This window comes from Melopsittacus undulatus, chromosome 4, assembly GCF_012275295.1.
Source record: "Melopsittacus undulatus isolate bMelUnd1 chromosome 4, bMelUnd1.mat.Z, whole genome shotgun sequence".
In the NCBI taxonomy this organism is placed as follows: Eukaryota; Metazoa; Chordata; class Aves; order Psittaciformes; family Psittaculidae; genus Melopsittacus; species Melopsittacus undulatus.
Genome location: NC_047530.1, coordinates 83,835,028 through 83,851,663, shown reverse-complemented (window position 1 = coordinate 83,851,663; position 16,636 = coordinate 83,835,028). Strand labels below are relative to the sequence as shown.

General features: G+C 39.9%; 1 protein-coding gene across 1 annotated transcript in view; it reads right to left on the bottom strand.

Annotated features, from left to right (window-relative positions):
• ADCY5 (adenylate cyclase 5) overlaps positions 1-16,636 on the bottom strand; it is a 221,565-nt gene that overhangs the window by 75,225 nt on the left and 129,704 nt on the right. Inside the window, exon 3 of the mRNA XM_005153796.4 lies at positions 12,613-12,734. Coding sequence (XP_005153853.3) covers positions 12,613-12,734 — 122 coding nt within the window. The remainder of the gene's footprint in view (positions 1-12,612; positions 12,735-16,636) is intronic.

Sequence of the window (16,636 nt, the reverse complement as noted above, 5' to 3'; positions counted from 1 at the left end):
TACAGGGAACAAAAATAGAAACCCATTTACATATTGCTCTTAATAACTTTATTTATAGTGTCACAGCTAGAGCACAATAACTGCAGCCATGGCTTAACTTGAAAGCCATTCACTGGGGAAGAGTCAGACAGATACTGTTTTCTCAGTTCTTATGCAACTGAAAAAAAATCCTGCTGAGAGCACCCAGTCACCAGAATCCTCACAAACAGAACCAGAAAAAAAGTTAACAACAGACAAAGGAGAAAGCAAATCATCCCCAGGAACCCACTAGCCTCTGCCCCTTCTGGTTGCTTCAGACATGCTGTGGTTAATCAAGGATCACTGAGGCTAGAAAACTCAGCAGATGAATGTTCAGTTCAGTTTGAGCCTCATGGTAGCATCTTCCAGGAATGGTTGGCTGGGTTTGGGGAATTTGGGTTTAGTTTGTTTGTTTTGCTTGCCCACTTTCTTTTTTTTTCTTTTTTTTTTTCAATTAAGAAACACAGATGGGGCTCAGACTAAGTCAACAGCTACAGTAAGAAAGGATATGTGTCCAGCATTTAAGAATATCCCTACGATACCCATGCTGCCTACTTTATGACTGTAGCCAAATCTTTGCTGGGAACCTATAGTCCTGCCAGATAAAATACCACTGGCCTGTCACAACAGTCACATTGTTAAGGAACAGAAACCTACATAGAAATCTGTATCCTTGATTCCTTGGTGTTCTGCAAGTGCATGTTATAAAGTGAGAATGCAAGTGATGAAACTCTCTTAAGACTCTTAGCCTGAAAAGTGAGAAAACATGGATCTGATTTTATCTCTGCCTGAATCCAGCCTGAAGTGGACGACAGGCTATTTTGCTTTGGGAATGGGGGTGCCCTCAGGACCTCATGCTGCAGCTGCTCATTACATATAAAATACTCAAAAAAATTAGAGGCAGAGACAAGCACCCCTCTCTGCCCTGCTGATTACAGCGTGCTCCATGACACAGGACACTGGGATTCAAGCAGCTGCTCCAGGGTTTTATTCTTTCATACAAAAAAAATTAAACATAGTTAACAAAAGAGAATGAGGATGCCTTTGGTTAGGGCCTCTCCTAAAAGATGTGGCCTCAAATGCCCTCTAGCACACAGGAAAAACAAATCTGGATAACCTATACTGCATGTGGGCTGAGCCTCTATGCTCCCAGATGAGCATGGCATACTTCATCTCTGCTGTCTCTTCAGATCTTCACTACCTCTCTGTTTTATTCTCTGCTACCTAGAATGCCAACTGTATTAATTAATTTCTCTGGGCTTTCAGTTTAGTGAGGGACAGAAAGATGCCCATTTGGCGTGTCAGCCAGCTGAAATGTAGCACTAATTCCCCTGCAGACACAGCCAGCAGTCACGAGAAGTCCCCAGTACAAAGAGCAAGTGTGTTTATGCACAATCCCTGTTTGCTCCTTCTTCATAATTCCTTCGCAGCACAGGCAGGGCAGAGCCTTCAAAGTCTAGTCATTATAACATTTCTGTAACAGAAGCCAGGCATTTCTGAGCTCGGATCAGCCTCAGTACCAAGTACAATTAAAGAAATTGCTTCCAATCTCAGCTTGTCCATTCCCCAGTCCGTACCTTTTGTTGTGAGACCGACTGGTAGCAGGGGATACTTACACAAGAGTTTGAGTGTAAGGCACTAAAAACGTGAGGAGGTGTTTCTAGGCAGCACCCATTATCCAGCAAGATGACTTGTATTTGTTCAGTTATCAGTAATACAATAAATTCTGTATCTGATATATGTAATGTAAAAATAAGAAGCTGCAGGACATGACAGACCAACAAAATACAGCTTATTCTGGTCCTCAACCAGAAATCAATCTGCAGGAAAAATAATCTAAAAAAAATACAAAAAATGCATTTAAATAAGCCAGTATATGCACGTATTTAACTGAAATACACTGATCTAATAATTGTTAATGAAGTCCATATTGGACTTCTGCATTACGAAAGTGTAGTCCTGGATGAATCTCAGTAGGCATGCCATTTTATAGAGGATGAATACTCCTATGATGCTCTCAGAATCAGAAGTCCCCCAAAAGTCACATGTTTCATCCTCTCCCCCCCTCCCCTCTTACCCCCCCAAGTTGTTTTTAAGCTTTCAGGAGACATCTTATTTTCAATTTACTCCTTCCACCTTTACATACTTCCAAGGAAAACCTCAACAGGCAAGTCACATCTGCAATTCCAAGGTTTCTGGGTTTTGCAAGAAATTTGTAATCACTTCTGATTTCAATTACAAAACTTTATTCAGTTTGCAGCTGACAATGGCAAAGAGTACTAGATCTTAAAAGCAGTGTATCGCTTGCCATTTATCTTCTGTAACACTGCTTTGTCTCTACATTAGACCTGTCATCCTAAACAGACCTGCTGGACACTATTCTGCAGATTCTTTAGGAAGAAAGGGAAGGACAATGTAGGTATTTTCTCCTTTTTATTTAAATCAAAAGGTCTCTTTTTTTCTCTGCCCTGGAAAGAAAAAGAATCTCACAAAGGGGTTTATAGTAGTTCTGAATGCAATCCAGAACAAAAGGTTCCAAATGAAACAATAATAATATTTTTATGTATCAGCATTTGGCTTCTGTTGAAGCCTGATCTGTAACTACAATTGCTCAAGTTCCCCTGAGCAAAAGCCAAACTTTTGTTTGCTTTGTTCTACAAATTGATTCTTATTAGCTCATTCTTTGGAAACAGCCACAGCAAAAAGGAGCAGTGCATTGGTGTGCATGCTCCCAAGGTTGGAGGCTCTCTACCAGGACTGCTATGGCACATAGCTGTCCACTATCTAAAACTGCATGCATCTGTTTTCCAGTCTCTCATCTCCTTTCCTCCAGTCATTACTAGCAATTGCTAAATTTATTCCTTACTTTTGAAGGTTTTTTGGTTCTTCCCGTCTTTTTTGCCTACCTCCCCACCCCACAAGTATCTCATCAGCTACGCAACTTAGGTCTCTTGTCTCCTTCACAGTCCAGAATGTTACAAAGCATCTCCTCAAATTGCTGCTGCATTCAGCACTGATGTATGGGTTTGACAGGCCTTGGAGATAACAGAAATTAAGTAGCTGTCAAAAGAAGGGTTGTCCTAATAACCTCCTATTAGCAATACATTCCCCACAAGGAGTAGGAAACATAGCCATGTATTATCAGGCTCTGCAAAGAATCATGCTTAAAGCTAAAAAAATCCACCCAAACCACCACCACAACTATTCCAAACAAGTAAGCCAACATGGTAAATCAACAAACTGTCATTAGTATATCACTGCCTCACACATTCAACCTTCCTCTTCATATGAGAGGGCAAGTTGTGCTTTCAGATGCTCTGCACATCTACTGATAGGTACAAACAGGAATTTACAGATGACCTCCCAATTGAACAAATCCATGATCATCCAGCCTCCTGCATGCTACTTACTGGGAGATCTTTGCAAAGGGAGGGTAGGAGACAATATTTTGCTTATAGCCACAGAGATTCAAATTTCACAAGCAGTCACTACAGTAGGTTTTCGGGGTAGGGGATCAGCTCTGTAAAACTGGAGTTAAGGGAGCTGATTATAAACTCTGGTGACCTTCCTACATATTTAAGGGGTTGATTTTGGAGTTTGCCTCAAACAGGGACATAGTTACTGGTAAAAAACATCCTTAGAATACTCAGTGCCTTTGAGAACCTCTGATATTTGTGAAACACACATATAGCAACCACAAAGATCCCTACTGGCTGTGGCATCAGGGAAGATACGGAAGATAATATGTAAGCCCAACATGAGCTGGCAGTGTGCTCTTGCAGCCCAGCAAGCCAGCTGTATCCTAGGCTGCATCAAGAGTGTGACCAGCAGTTCAAGGAAGGTGATCCTGCCCCTCTACTCTACTCTCATGAGACCCTACCTGCAGTACTGCATTCTGAGGCCCTCAACATAAGAAGGACATGGAGCTGTTGGAACAAGTCCAGACGAGGCCCACAAAGATGACTGGGGGGCTGGAGCACCTCTTCTATGGATACAGGCTATGAGAGCCAAGGTTGTTCATCCTGGAAAATAAAAAGCTGCAGGGAGACCTTAGAGCAGCTTCCAGTAGCTGGAAAGAGACTTACAAGGGTTTGTAGTGACAGAACAAGGGGGAACGGCTTCAAGCTGAAATAAGGTAGATTTAGATTACATATTAGGAGGAAAATCTTCACTCTGAGTGTGGTGAGACAGTGGAACAGACTGCCCAGAAGTTTTGGATGCCCCATTTCTGGAAGTGTTTAAAGCCAGGCTGGATGGGGCTTTCAGTAGCCTGGTCTAGCGGAATGTGTCCCTGCCCATGGCAGGGGATTGGAACTAGATGATCTTTAACGTTTCTTCCAACCCAAACAACCTTATGATTCTATGCTAATCCTGTATTTTGTTCGCTTTTTAAAGTGTATCACACATACACTCTTTCCAGCTTCTGAAGAGTATTTGCAAACTCCCAAGTCCTCAGAACCTACATGGTCTTACAAATTCTAGTTCCCTCTATTTAAAAGCATGTGTATCTTTCTAGGACTGGGTAACAGAAACATAAATGGACATAGAAAAAGTTCCATTTTTTAAAAAGAGCACCTCTACCATTCCACAAGCCCAATGCCCTACCAATGGTGCATGTGTACTGACATTCATTTAATCTCTTTGGTCTTTTGCTTCCTTTACTGTTTTGTGCAGTCTTTTGCTTCTCATTTCTGTTAGCTCTTGTTTTTGAAACAATCTGTTCGTAGCCCATTTTCTTATAGAAACACCATTTAGGGAATTATGCAGTCTGCACAGCCAGCACCAGCCGTTTCCTAACTTTTTAACTTTCAAGTGAAAGTTTCAAGTGAAATTAATAAAAAAGGAGTTTAAAAAATATACTATGACTTTCAATTATTGGAGGACATAGACTTAAGTCAGCAATGCACCAACTTGACTTGCAGGATACCAGCCCACATAAGAGTTCTTCTCCAATAATTGGTTTCAGCTTTTGTCTCCTCTTTATCATTTATCCAGGGTCAAAATTATATATAAACCAGTGAGAACAGATGCAGAAATTAGCAACAGTTGTTGAGAGATATAAATATAGCATAAGACAAGAGAAGTTAATCCTTAACATCCAACACTGTGCATGTTTTACAGCTTCTGTAAAAAAGCCTTAAATAGTTTTGCAAAGTTCAGTGCGTTACAGAATAAAAAGTTTAATTGATTTTTGCTTTTCAGTCATTATAATCTAAGGAGGAAAAAAAAAAGGTGGGATGATTTTACAAAGAACCTCTTCAGCTGTTATATAAACTCAATGTTCTTAAAACCACTTTTCATGTTAACTACATGACAAAGTAGTTCATTACCTGAAATTTAACCAAGTCTTTACAAGAAGAAAGCAAGTCTGTACAAGCAAGTCTGTACAAAAGTGAAGTTTTGGTCAGGGAAGACTCATTTTTTCTTGTAAAGGTTACTCCAGAACAAAGAAGACTGGAGGTGGATTAGTTCAGTAAACAAAATTTGATGTATTTTTTTTTTTACTATAAGTTTGATACATTTGGTTTTACTATCAGACCAATCATCAGACTTACATTTATTAAAAAAAAGTTTATTTTTAGTACTATTGAAAAAAAAAGAGAATCCAAATAACCTTGATGAGTTAAAATACTGCTCTGCAAACTTCTGCAGGCACCTTCATTATTCTCTCCAAATTACTATTCACAGTATTTCATCATTAAAACATCTAACACTTCAATCCATCACCCTGTGAACTTCACAGACCCTTGTGTAAACTCAGAATAGCAGGGTGTGAATTATACATCACAGGCCCTTCTTAATTGCTGATGGCTTGCTGGTGGCTGCAGATCTGCTGTCACCTGGCATGCTGCACTTCTGGGATGTTAGCTTTATTACAACACACATTTTAAGCAATGCATCCAGCAGGGTGCCTTGCAGCCAGTTATTTAATATGTTTTGCTCTTCAGAGGCTACAAGACTCTCTCATGCCCCTGAAGACACCAGGAGCTCCCAGTAGGGACCAAGATCAAAATATACTCCCAGTTTAAAAAGAAAGATCTGCAGATAGATTAATATTGACACATGTTACAATGTATCTGTTATTTTTAAAGGGTGCTGTGCACATGCATAGAGAGGTAGATTTGATAAAATGTATAAACCTGCTCTATTCTTTGGCTTAAGAGTTTTCAAGACTGAACCACTGACACAAACGTATTGTAAAGAGGGAGTGCTCCTGGATTGAAACACCCCATTTAATATTAACGGCCAGACTTACTGCACAGCTTTGATGTCAAGTTCAGGAGTAGCCATGGCTGCAAAATAAAGCAAATTCTTTTACATGTGGATTTTAGCTTGAATGCCTTTCTCCAAAAGACACTGATTTTTCCTCTCAAAATTAACAAATTGGCTAAGAAGAATCAAGTGACTAGTGGTAGTAAAAGCAAAGTATGGGCTTCAGCCATGGGTGAAACCTACTTCCACACTTCTTAAAAAGTATTGCTAACCTAAAAAAAAAATAAAATGACATTTTCTGGAAAATTAAAAAGCCGAGATTTTACACCAGGAAGACATGGGTGAAGTTCCCAGCAGCTGGGTCTTCAGAGGGAAACAGAAAAGTTTCTATGTAGGTGAAATTCACTGCTGTCATTTGGGAAAAGGTGTAGGAGTGCTGATCGTTTCCCTCCTACTCACTTTTCCCAGCCTAAAGCCTCAATCAGAAGTTACAGCGATTAAATGCAGGAGGTCTCTGCACCCACATGAAACCCACGGTTTTCCCCACCTGAAAGCAGAAAAAGTAACTTTCTACTGCTTTTGGGCATGTGCCTCAAATGAATGAAAGTAGGTAGAGGTCTTGGTAAAACCTGATGCTGAGAAACAACCAACCGACCATGTTCACATTTTGGGAAGAGATCAAACTTCATGGACTGGGAGGGAGAGCAGTACCAGGTAGCAAGACATTAATAAAACCTGCTCTTGGGCTTCTTCCTGCTTAATGCTGCTTTTCCTCATCGTCAAACATAACCCATTGATTTTCTTTCTGCCTCCCCCCCCAAAAAGGGAACAAGTCAAGGAAGGAGATGAATTATACAGTAAATATTAAAAACAGTTACTGCTAGTGCCCTTTCCTGACAATGAGGCCTTCCAAGCTACATAAACTTCGGTTGAGAAATTTGGAGAATCTTTGAAAATGTCCATGGAAAAACTGTCAGAAATGTACACATGCCATACCATAGTTTTATTTATTAAAGATAGTAAAATTAAACTGGTTTCTTCTTCAATAATTTCTCATGAAAAAGCATGAAAATAGAATTGGGATGAGCTCCTGAACTGAACCATCTCACTGGCGTAACTACCTCCAAAGGCAAGCCGCTGTCTGACCTAGGTTTGGTAGGATACACCTCATTATAAACCCATTTAGCATTTCAAAAGCACTGTTAACAAGCCCCAAAAAACCCAGCCTCATGCCTGTACTCACCAACAAGAATATACTACTAAGAAGCACATCGCTTTTCAAACCACAGCACTTATATGTCCAGTTACAGCTGTATCCTGGGAACCCGCCTGGTAGCCATGATCAGAGCTCAGCTTTGTGCTACCGTTTGTATTGTTAAGTCCTCTAACACCAAGAAATATTAAGGCTAGATGTCCTGTGTATGAGGATGGTGGTAGGAGGGAAGAAAACAATGTTTGCTCAGCTGAAATTTTCACAAATTTCATAGCACAAAATTACATAGCACCTTGCAATCTAAGAATTTAAAACACTTCATAAACAACTAATGATAGGTATCACAATAGGTATCACAATGGCTATAAGACAAAGAACTTAAGTTAACATGGCTGGTCTGAATATCCTGATGCTCAGCCAAAATGCAACAATTTGGTAATTTTTAAGGGAAAAAATTTTGGTGCTAGAACATCACTAAATCAGAAAATTAGTTGAAAATTGTTTTTGTTTACAAAGTTGAAAGCAAATAGACTGTTTCACTTCCACAAATGGTTTAGTTCAAGTTGTCAAGATGTTTAAAAAACTCTGACATCAGGTTAGTGTTGTAGAGTACATGACTCATAAGAATTATGTGAAGGGGAGAAGAGAGGAAGCTCACTTTCACTGCACTTGGATGCCAGCCCTAAAATAAGCTTCTTGAAACAGTTCATCAAAGGAATTTCAGTGACAAAGCCAACCTTTATCCCTTCACAGAGGACTTCAAACCTCCTTTTATAGCACAGAGATTACTGTATTTGGCCAAACATAGATAAAGCCACTATCACTGCAGTGAGATACTATAAATAGAAAGAGTAATGTGAAACATTTAAAATTCTGCCTGGAAAGCATGATAGAAAAACAATATTATCTATGTGTATTTTAGGGTTTGTCTATCAGACATAATCTCATTCATGATAATGTGAACTGATTTAGTTACATAATTCACCTTGTTTACCCAAAATTACTTGCATAGTCTTGGGAACTCCTTTCCTGATTGCATTTGACAATAGGCTTTATATTTAACACACACATATGTGGGAAAGGTCAAATCACACTCTGAGGTTCTGGACTCATCAAAGTTAATTCTCATTCAGTAAATCAGGACAGAAACAGTTTCATTCTCTGTTAGAAGGTTCTGATCATTTGCATAAAAAGTGTATTAACCCCAAACTTCTTCATCTTACTTTTGTCATCACCCTAAATTCTTCAGAATATAATCCTGAAACAAATTTTGCTTCCAAAAATGACAGGAAATTATATTTTCACTGTGGATAAATTAGTCTCTGAACTTTACTTTCCATAACAATAAGCAGGAGATTATGAACTCATTCACAGGAAGTCCTGATAAGACTCAAAACTGATTTGCTTTACCCATTCAGGTCAGAAAGACCACTGCATTTTGCATAAAAATACAATTTTTCCCCAAAGAGGGAGATAGCCCACCCTCTAAGAGAAGTATAACACAGCAGGCAATACCATGGTAGAGCTGCCCCTTATTAAAGGATCATGTCTGTGTTTTATGGACCTACTACGGGCACCTGAGGATGTCTTTTCTACATAGGTTTTGAATGGACTTCTTTTTTTTCTTAAATAAGAAGTGTGTGACCTTTTTAAAAAGAAAAAAAGAAGCCTGTAAACTAGTGTCTAAACATAGGAGTATCACAGTAGAACTGGTCATTCAAAGACTCCTCATTTTAAAATAAAACAAAAAACCCAACCACAGAGTAACTTCACATAATTTTAGATTTACAATTTCTGCTGGCAGTGAGGTTTGGGTGGGTTTTTTTAATTAAAACTAGAGGTGGCCCCAAAAGCCCAAACCCAATCATCCCTAAAAATGTGAATATTTAATCTTGTCTGGAACAGAATTTAGTAAGCCACTTCTCCCATACAAAATGTCAAACCAAGCTAAGTGCATGAGGCTGTGCTACTTCATTTTCCAAGTTCAAGGGGCCAAAGTTAAACCCAGCTGAATGGAAAACTTCAGCTCATTATTTCCATGTTAACTGTGAAACCAGTAAGCAACCTCACCCTAAATACCCAGTAAAAAATTAAGATCTCAGGTTGCAGGCATTACGATGGCAATCAAACTTTTAAATCAATAGCTAATTAAAATTCTCATCCATTACACTTTTTTTTTACAATCTACCTTTTTAACTAATCTGGGAAAGTGAGAAAAGAGAATGGCTGGATTCAGCTGATGGAGAAGGGAAACCTGCACCACTGTGCAGACACACAGACCTTCCCGCTTCTATGAACTGTGGAGGAAATGCTTCTGCTCATAAATCATCAACAGGAAGTCAGACTCAATGGCTGGGTACAGCACTCTCACACAGACTTCACGTACTTCTCAATTGCCTTGACACAATAACCTTTAGCTCATACAAACTTGGATCTTATGACATTTTTGAATAGAGACAAAACTAAAGCAAAATTGCTTGGAGCGTTCTCATCTCAAAAGCCTCCCCTTGATCATTTTCCCATGAAAAGTAAAGAGCATGCTTGCTTTTATTCAGTCAGTTCATTAGTCCACATCATTGAGATGCTAACCCTCCTCACCAGTGTGTTCCTGTGTGCATGCAAATGCTTCAAAATCATCTGCAGTCATTCCCACTAGAGGTGGTTTCAGTGCACTGAGGCAAGAGCAAAGGCTCCATACTGAACTCCTAGTGTGAAATGAGTCATTTGTTCCAAATCATGTTTCCTTTTTTCAGTATTCATACTTAGTTATTCATTTCCCTGAAGTACATGAAGATGAGATGTTCCTAAGTTTCTGTTTGCTCTCAGTACATACACTATTTTATCCCTATTTCTTATCTGCCTTTTCCAGCCTTTTCCATGATCTCTGTGGGCTTTGACTTAGGAGCTCACAGGCACAAAATCCATTCTTTGAGGAAGATACCATTTAAGATCTTCCCCCTTGCAAGATATTTTGAGACCTTGGCCTCTTCTGCACTGGAGACAGTCAGCATGTGCAAGGGATTCCTAAACACTCATTAGCATAAGTGACAAAGTTAAAATTACTTTTAGGTTGCAGAATATAATCTATTACGGAAAGGTTTGTATTATTTGATAAACATGCAAGATGTGAAAATTACATGTTTGCACACTACCTGCTAGCTACCCATCAAGACAGTCCAAGTAAATGATTGGCGCATTTACCCATTTATGTACACATGTTTAACCTTTCGTTTTACTTAACAGCCATAACTGAAAGTCATAGCAAACTCTTTTCTTTTCCTAGACTCTAGGCTATATGTTACTTGTTATTTTTTGTTGTATCTCTTGAGGTCACCATTTCTCCACACCAGCATTATCTTTGGGCTATTTTCTCTGATCATAATCTTTTCATCAGATTCCCCTCTCCCTTTGAATTTAGTTTATTATTGTTTATTTAGTTTTTGTTTATTTAATGATACACTTAAAATTTCAAGTAAGTATCATCCTAAAGTGCTAATCATCTTTACCGAGATTTGATTGTACTAAACAACTTCTGAATCTGCAAATAATGACATATGCAAATTGATGTGAAAGACTATAATACTACACTGACTAGTCTCATGTCATATCTAACAAATTGCATTCAGTTTGAATGTCAGGTTGACCTTTGAGTAGTGGAACAAATTAATTCACAAATGGCACCTATGACAAGAAATTTACACACCTTCTCAAACAAACTCAGTGCCATTAAGGAAAAAAATTAATGTAAATACACAAAACTTAATCTAATCTACTGTGGCACATACTCTGCTGAGGGCACTCTGGATAGCATCTTCCCCTGTCCATCACCGTATATATATTCTTTATTTTTCATCACTGAACCATTTTTGTCTTTGATATCTGATAACATCTTTGTCTTCAGTATTGCTAGTGGATCTTTACCCATTTACTGAGTCATGACCAAAAAAATAAAAGCTGAATTGAAGTCCACCCATGCCAGCACATGGACTTGCCTGGTATCGGTGAGTTTTATATAAGATTCTGCATTCAATAATGAACAACCTGCTCCCAGTTTCTGCTTGTATATTACCTCTCTCCGTGACCTTTAATGCTAAGAAAATGTCTTCAAGTGCTTCAGAATTTCATGTGAATTTCCCTCATCAACTATTGGAGATTATGCAGGCTGCGATATATTAAAGAGGTAAGAAATCCACTTTGTTTTGCTGAGCAGCAACTACCAGAAAATATAATTCCCTAGCATACTTAAAGCTATATAAGGGAGAAGGCTACACAAGCAGTTTACCGATAAACCTCTTGTTGAAGAGACAATAGAGAGGGGAAGAAGGGAAGCTGTCTGTCCTCAGTCCTTGTGTCTCAGTAGAAGTATTTATAGACTGACAGAGCTGCTAGATAGCTCCTGGACATATCTTAACAGAGACATAATTGATCCCCAAAGAGGTCAGGTACAACAACAGAGATAAAATACATTGTTAGGATTAATTTTGTATATGTAGCCCATAAAGCTATCAAAAACAAATGCACTACTTTATTTTGCCTCTTCTCTAGGGGGTGGACAGTGGGAACCAGGTGATGTGCAGAATTTCATGGGGCAATGGGGCAACACAGACTGGGTTTGACTTTTCATGACTTGCCAGAGAGTGGATATTAATTTCTTCTGCTCATCCATGAAGACCAAAGAGCAACACATTGCTGGGTGACTGAGCAGGTACCAAGGGCTGCCTGTAATTTTAATGGACCCCCTGCTTATAATTCCAGGTGATCTTAACCTCAGCTGGGCTCTGCAATTCACCCCATGGAAAGTGCTCCCAGTCTTTAACTTGCTTATCAGAAGGGTGCTTGTATATTGTCAAAAAATAACTGAGTCCAAATGTACCACCTTATCAAAACCACTGAGACTCATTCCAAGAAATGAAGGAAACAAAGAAAACAAAAAAATCTAAGGAAAGAGATCGGTTAAAGTTGCTTCTCAGAGGAAGATGTTGCAGGAATGTGGCAATCCTCCTCCTGTCCTATAAATCAACTTTCAAAAGTCACGTGGTGACACTTTAGAGTCTTTACACTTACTTTGGATTACGTGTTGCTGTCATCTTTGTCCCTGGATGTTAAGTACCAAGCACTGGGAGGGTCCCTCCTCCCTAGGCAGCTGGGAGACAGGCTGCTCTTCTTACCTGACATTGTCATGCTTCTGGATGTAGATCTTATGAAACATCATATCTTCCTGTTTGGCATTAATGTCAGCTTTCATCTCCATGGCAACATGTCGAGGAAGTACAGAGAGCAGGAGACGCTCCTGTGGAGTCAGACAGATGAACCAATTAAAACACCTGCTGCCCAGTTAACAAACAGACTTTGTTCCTTACTGGGGAGAAATGAGTCATCAGGTTGGTGAGAGATGAGTACCACCAAGCAAAATGGTCTCCAGAAACCCAGGAGTTGATCCCCTAATAAGTTATATGCAATTCTGTTCCAACCCTACAATAAGAATTCAATGATTTTGGAAGAAAAAATACTATTTTCATCCTATCTGCACTGGGCTTGTGATTCATGGTTGCCAGTTCTTGCAAATAAAGAAGACATGCAACACAAAAAGTGCCCGTGCACCACTATCGGAAGGACTCTGATGCCTGACCTCCCACACAGCTTCTCCTCACCACCATGAAGTCCTCTTTCACGTAACACCAGAGGTCTGATACCCCAACGCCTTTGGGCATCATTTAAAATTCCTTCCTCTCCTATCTAATCATCTGAGCACATTCCCCCAGCAGGCACAAACCTGTTCGTAGCACCTTAAAAGTCAATAGGAATGCCCCAATAAAACTAGCATGAAAATATAGCCTAACTATACAATGCAGTATTATACTTCTACACGTAAAGTCACTATTAGGGCCCAATTGCATTAAGACCTGTAAACCCACCCACTCAACTACAAGAGTATTTTCAAGAACCATCTCTGCCATCAACAATTCATGGCTCTCTATCCTCATTTGGCACTTCTATTTACTGATAATAGCTTTAGTGTGACTTTCATAACATTATTTTTGAAGCTGTTCCACATATAGCTCTGCATGCTAAGCAAAATTTATTTACATGTCAAAATGATGACTTTCTGGTAATTTTCCTAAAAACTCACACAAAAGCCTATGCTTGCTATTATTCTAAACTTGGTGGTAATTTCATACAGAAGGTATAGAACTGAAATCTGCAGGTAATATGTGCCCTAGGTATGCATTAGTGTATTTCAGGAATCAGACATGAGAAATTCTTCCCAGACCTTCATTTTATTCCCTGTCACTCCCCTCACAGTTCAGAAGAAGTTTCTGCTGTGGCTGAAGAAGGTGGGGAGAATCTCCTCTGGGAGCAACTCCACTGTGGTTCAAGCTGCAGGCAGTGGTCTGAAATAGTTGAAGAATCCCAAAAACCTTATGCTGCTCTTGCCATTATTTTTCTTTAGCTACAGTGAGCAGAAGGAAGAAAAGGGCCTTCCTTCCTGACAACACAGACACAATGCAGCGTAAAGTAAGGTCCCTAACCTTATCTAACAGCTCGTTAATTCTCAACAAAACAGGGAACAACGGGGCTTAGGCACAGTCCTGACTCAGAGGGATCAGCAGTCCTGCACTAGACACTCATGTGACCAAATCTATTGCCTATACTACAGTTACAGGCACATTCCTGGTTTCTAATTTCTAGTCCTACTGAAACCACCATTTATTTCTTTAAGGAGACAGAGGAACTTTGGGGGAACCAGTGAAAGATGTATTCACTGGAAACATGCTTACTATGCACTGAGATCTTTTATAGTCTGTGACACTGCCCAGTATTTAATTTTTCACCCCTTCAATGTGTACCTTAAAGAGGTCCTTGCCACTAGTCACTGAAGAGGCAGTAGTAACACAGAATATGATGTGTTGGAGGGATTTACATCTTTTCTGCTCAAAACTACAGCAGTCCTGACAAGACTGTTTGTTTTTTAAAGTACTCTCACCTTCACTACCATACTGTAGGTGCTAACAGTTACATATCCACATTAAAAAACCCCCTATGAATCACGTACGTGTCCTCAGGCTTCTGTCATCTATTAGTGTACTCCCTGAGTGCAAAAGCACAACACATTTGTATGCTTTTCAGAGTAACTGGTGTATATGCTGTTGTCATTTGCATATTATAATAGGCAACCTCAAATGTGTGAAAGCTGCTATTTTATGTGTGATTTTACACATCCTTTAAATAACTTGGAGCTTTATGGGAGGTTCAGGGGCACCCACAGGTTTGGAACATTCCCTGTGGGTGCATGAGCATGGAGGGAGGCTTTTTTTACTTGCTTGCAAAACAAGGACACATTCAGAGGACCGAGATTCTCTTAGTAGTACGTACAAGAGATTTTCCCACACATTTCTGGGTGATATTTTCTTGAGAGGCCCCCACCCCTACTCTTCCTGCCTCCATAGGCACTTGCCAGATGAAATCAGCAATATTTTTAAGACACATGAGATCTCCAGGGCATGAACTAACACTGCTCTGAACTTTCACCAATCAGGGAATAAGATGGGCTTATCAAGCCAATCTTACCTCTAAACTGACAGACAGACCACTCAGTGGGTAAGGAATTGGTTGGATGATTACACTCAGAGCTGTGGCCAATAGCTTGATGTCCAAGTAAAGATCAGTGACAAGTGGCATTCCTCAGGAGTCAGTACTGGGACCGGTCTTGCTCAACATCTTTGTTGGTGACATGGACAGTGGGACTGAGTGCTCTCTCAACAAGTTTACTGATGACACAAGCTGTGTAATTTGGTTGACATCTTGGAGGGAAGGAATGCCATCCAGAGGGACCCTGACACATTTGAGATGTGGGCCTGTGAGAACCTCATTAAGTTCAACAAGGCCAAGGGCAAGGTCCTGCACCTGGGTCAGAGCAATCCCAAGCACAAATACAGGCTGGGCAGAGAATGGACTAAGAGCAGCACTGAGGAGAAGAACTTGGGGGTGTTGATTGATGAGTAGCTGAATGTGACCCAGGAATGTGCACTCACAGTGCAGAAAGCCAGTCATATCCTGGGCTGCATCAAAAGAAGCACGGCCAGCAGGTCAAGGGAGGTGATTCTCCCCCTCTACTCTGCTCTCATGAGATGCCACTTGCAGTACTTCATTCAGCTCTGGATCCCCAACATAAAAAGGATGAGGACCTGCTGGAGAGAGTCCAGAGCAGGCCACGAAGATGATCAGAGGGCTGGAGCACCTCTCCCATGGATACAGGTTGCTAAAGTTGGGGTTGTTCAGCCTGGAGAAGAGACGATTTAGGAAAGACCTTAGAGTAGTCTTCCAGTACCTAAAGGCGGCTTGTAAGAAAACTGGAGAGCAACGTTTTACAATGGCCTGTATTAACAGAACAAGAGGGAATGGCTTTGAACTGAAAGAGGGTAGATTTAGACTAGACATTAGGAAGACATACTTTACTATGAGTTTGGTGAGACACTGGCACAAGTTGCCCAGAGAAGTTGGTAGATGCCCCAACTCTGGAAATGTTTAAGGTCAGCTTGAGTAACCTGGTCTAGTGAATGATGTTCTTGACTATGGCAGGAATGTTCGAACTAGATGATCTTTAAGGTCTTTTCCAGCCCAAATCATTCTATGATTCTATGAAGTGAAACAAATGCATGTAGCACATCCCTTCATGCAGCAACTATTTGCGAAGTTGAGCCATGTTACAGTTGGGCATTATCTTTATTCTGTTGGGATCACCACAGTCACTGAAAATAATCTCTAAGCTAACAGTAGGAGCCAGTAGCAAGTGCCTTTGTAAAGCACAAGCCATGTTAAAAGACCTCCAAACAAACACAATTCCTATTTTTTATTTCAAATGAAACACATAAAGTCTGCACTAGAGTACAATTTTCATTTTGTTGAAATGACTAGAAAGTACTACAGCCCTCTTTGTAAAATCATTTACTATGCACTAGCGAGGTGACTAGCACTGCTGTTTTACAAGTATAACAAGGCAGCATTCTGACCTGATAAAAAAAGCAAAAGCAAATTCATATATAATTCTCACTTCAAAATAAGATGCAAATATAGTTCTACTGAATTATACATAAAAATGCATCCTGGGGAACACTAGCCTCTAGAATAGGCACAGATGAAAGAGTACGATACAGATTTACTCTGTTACATATACACACAGATACATGTACA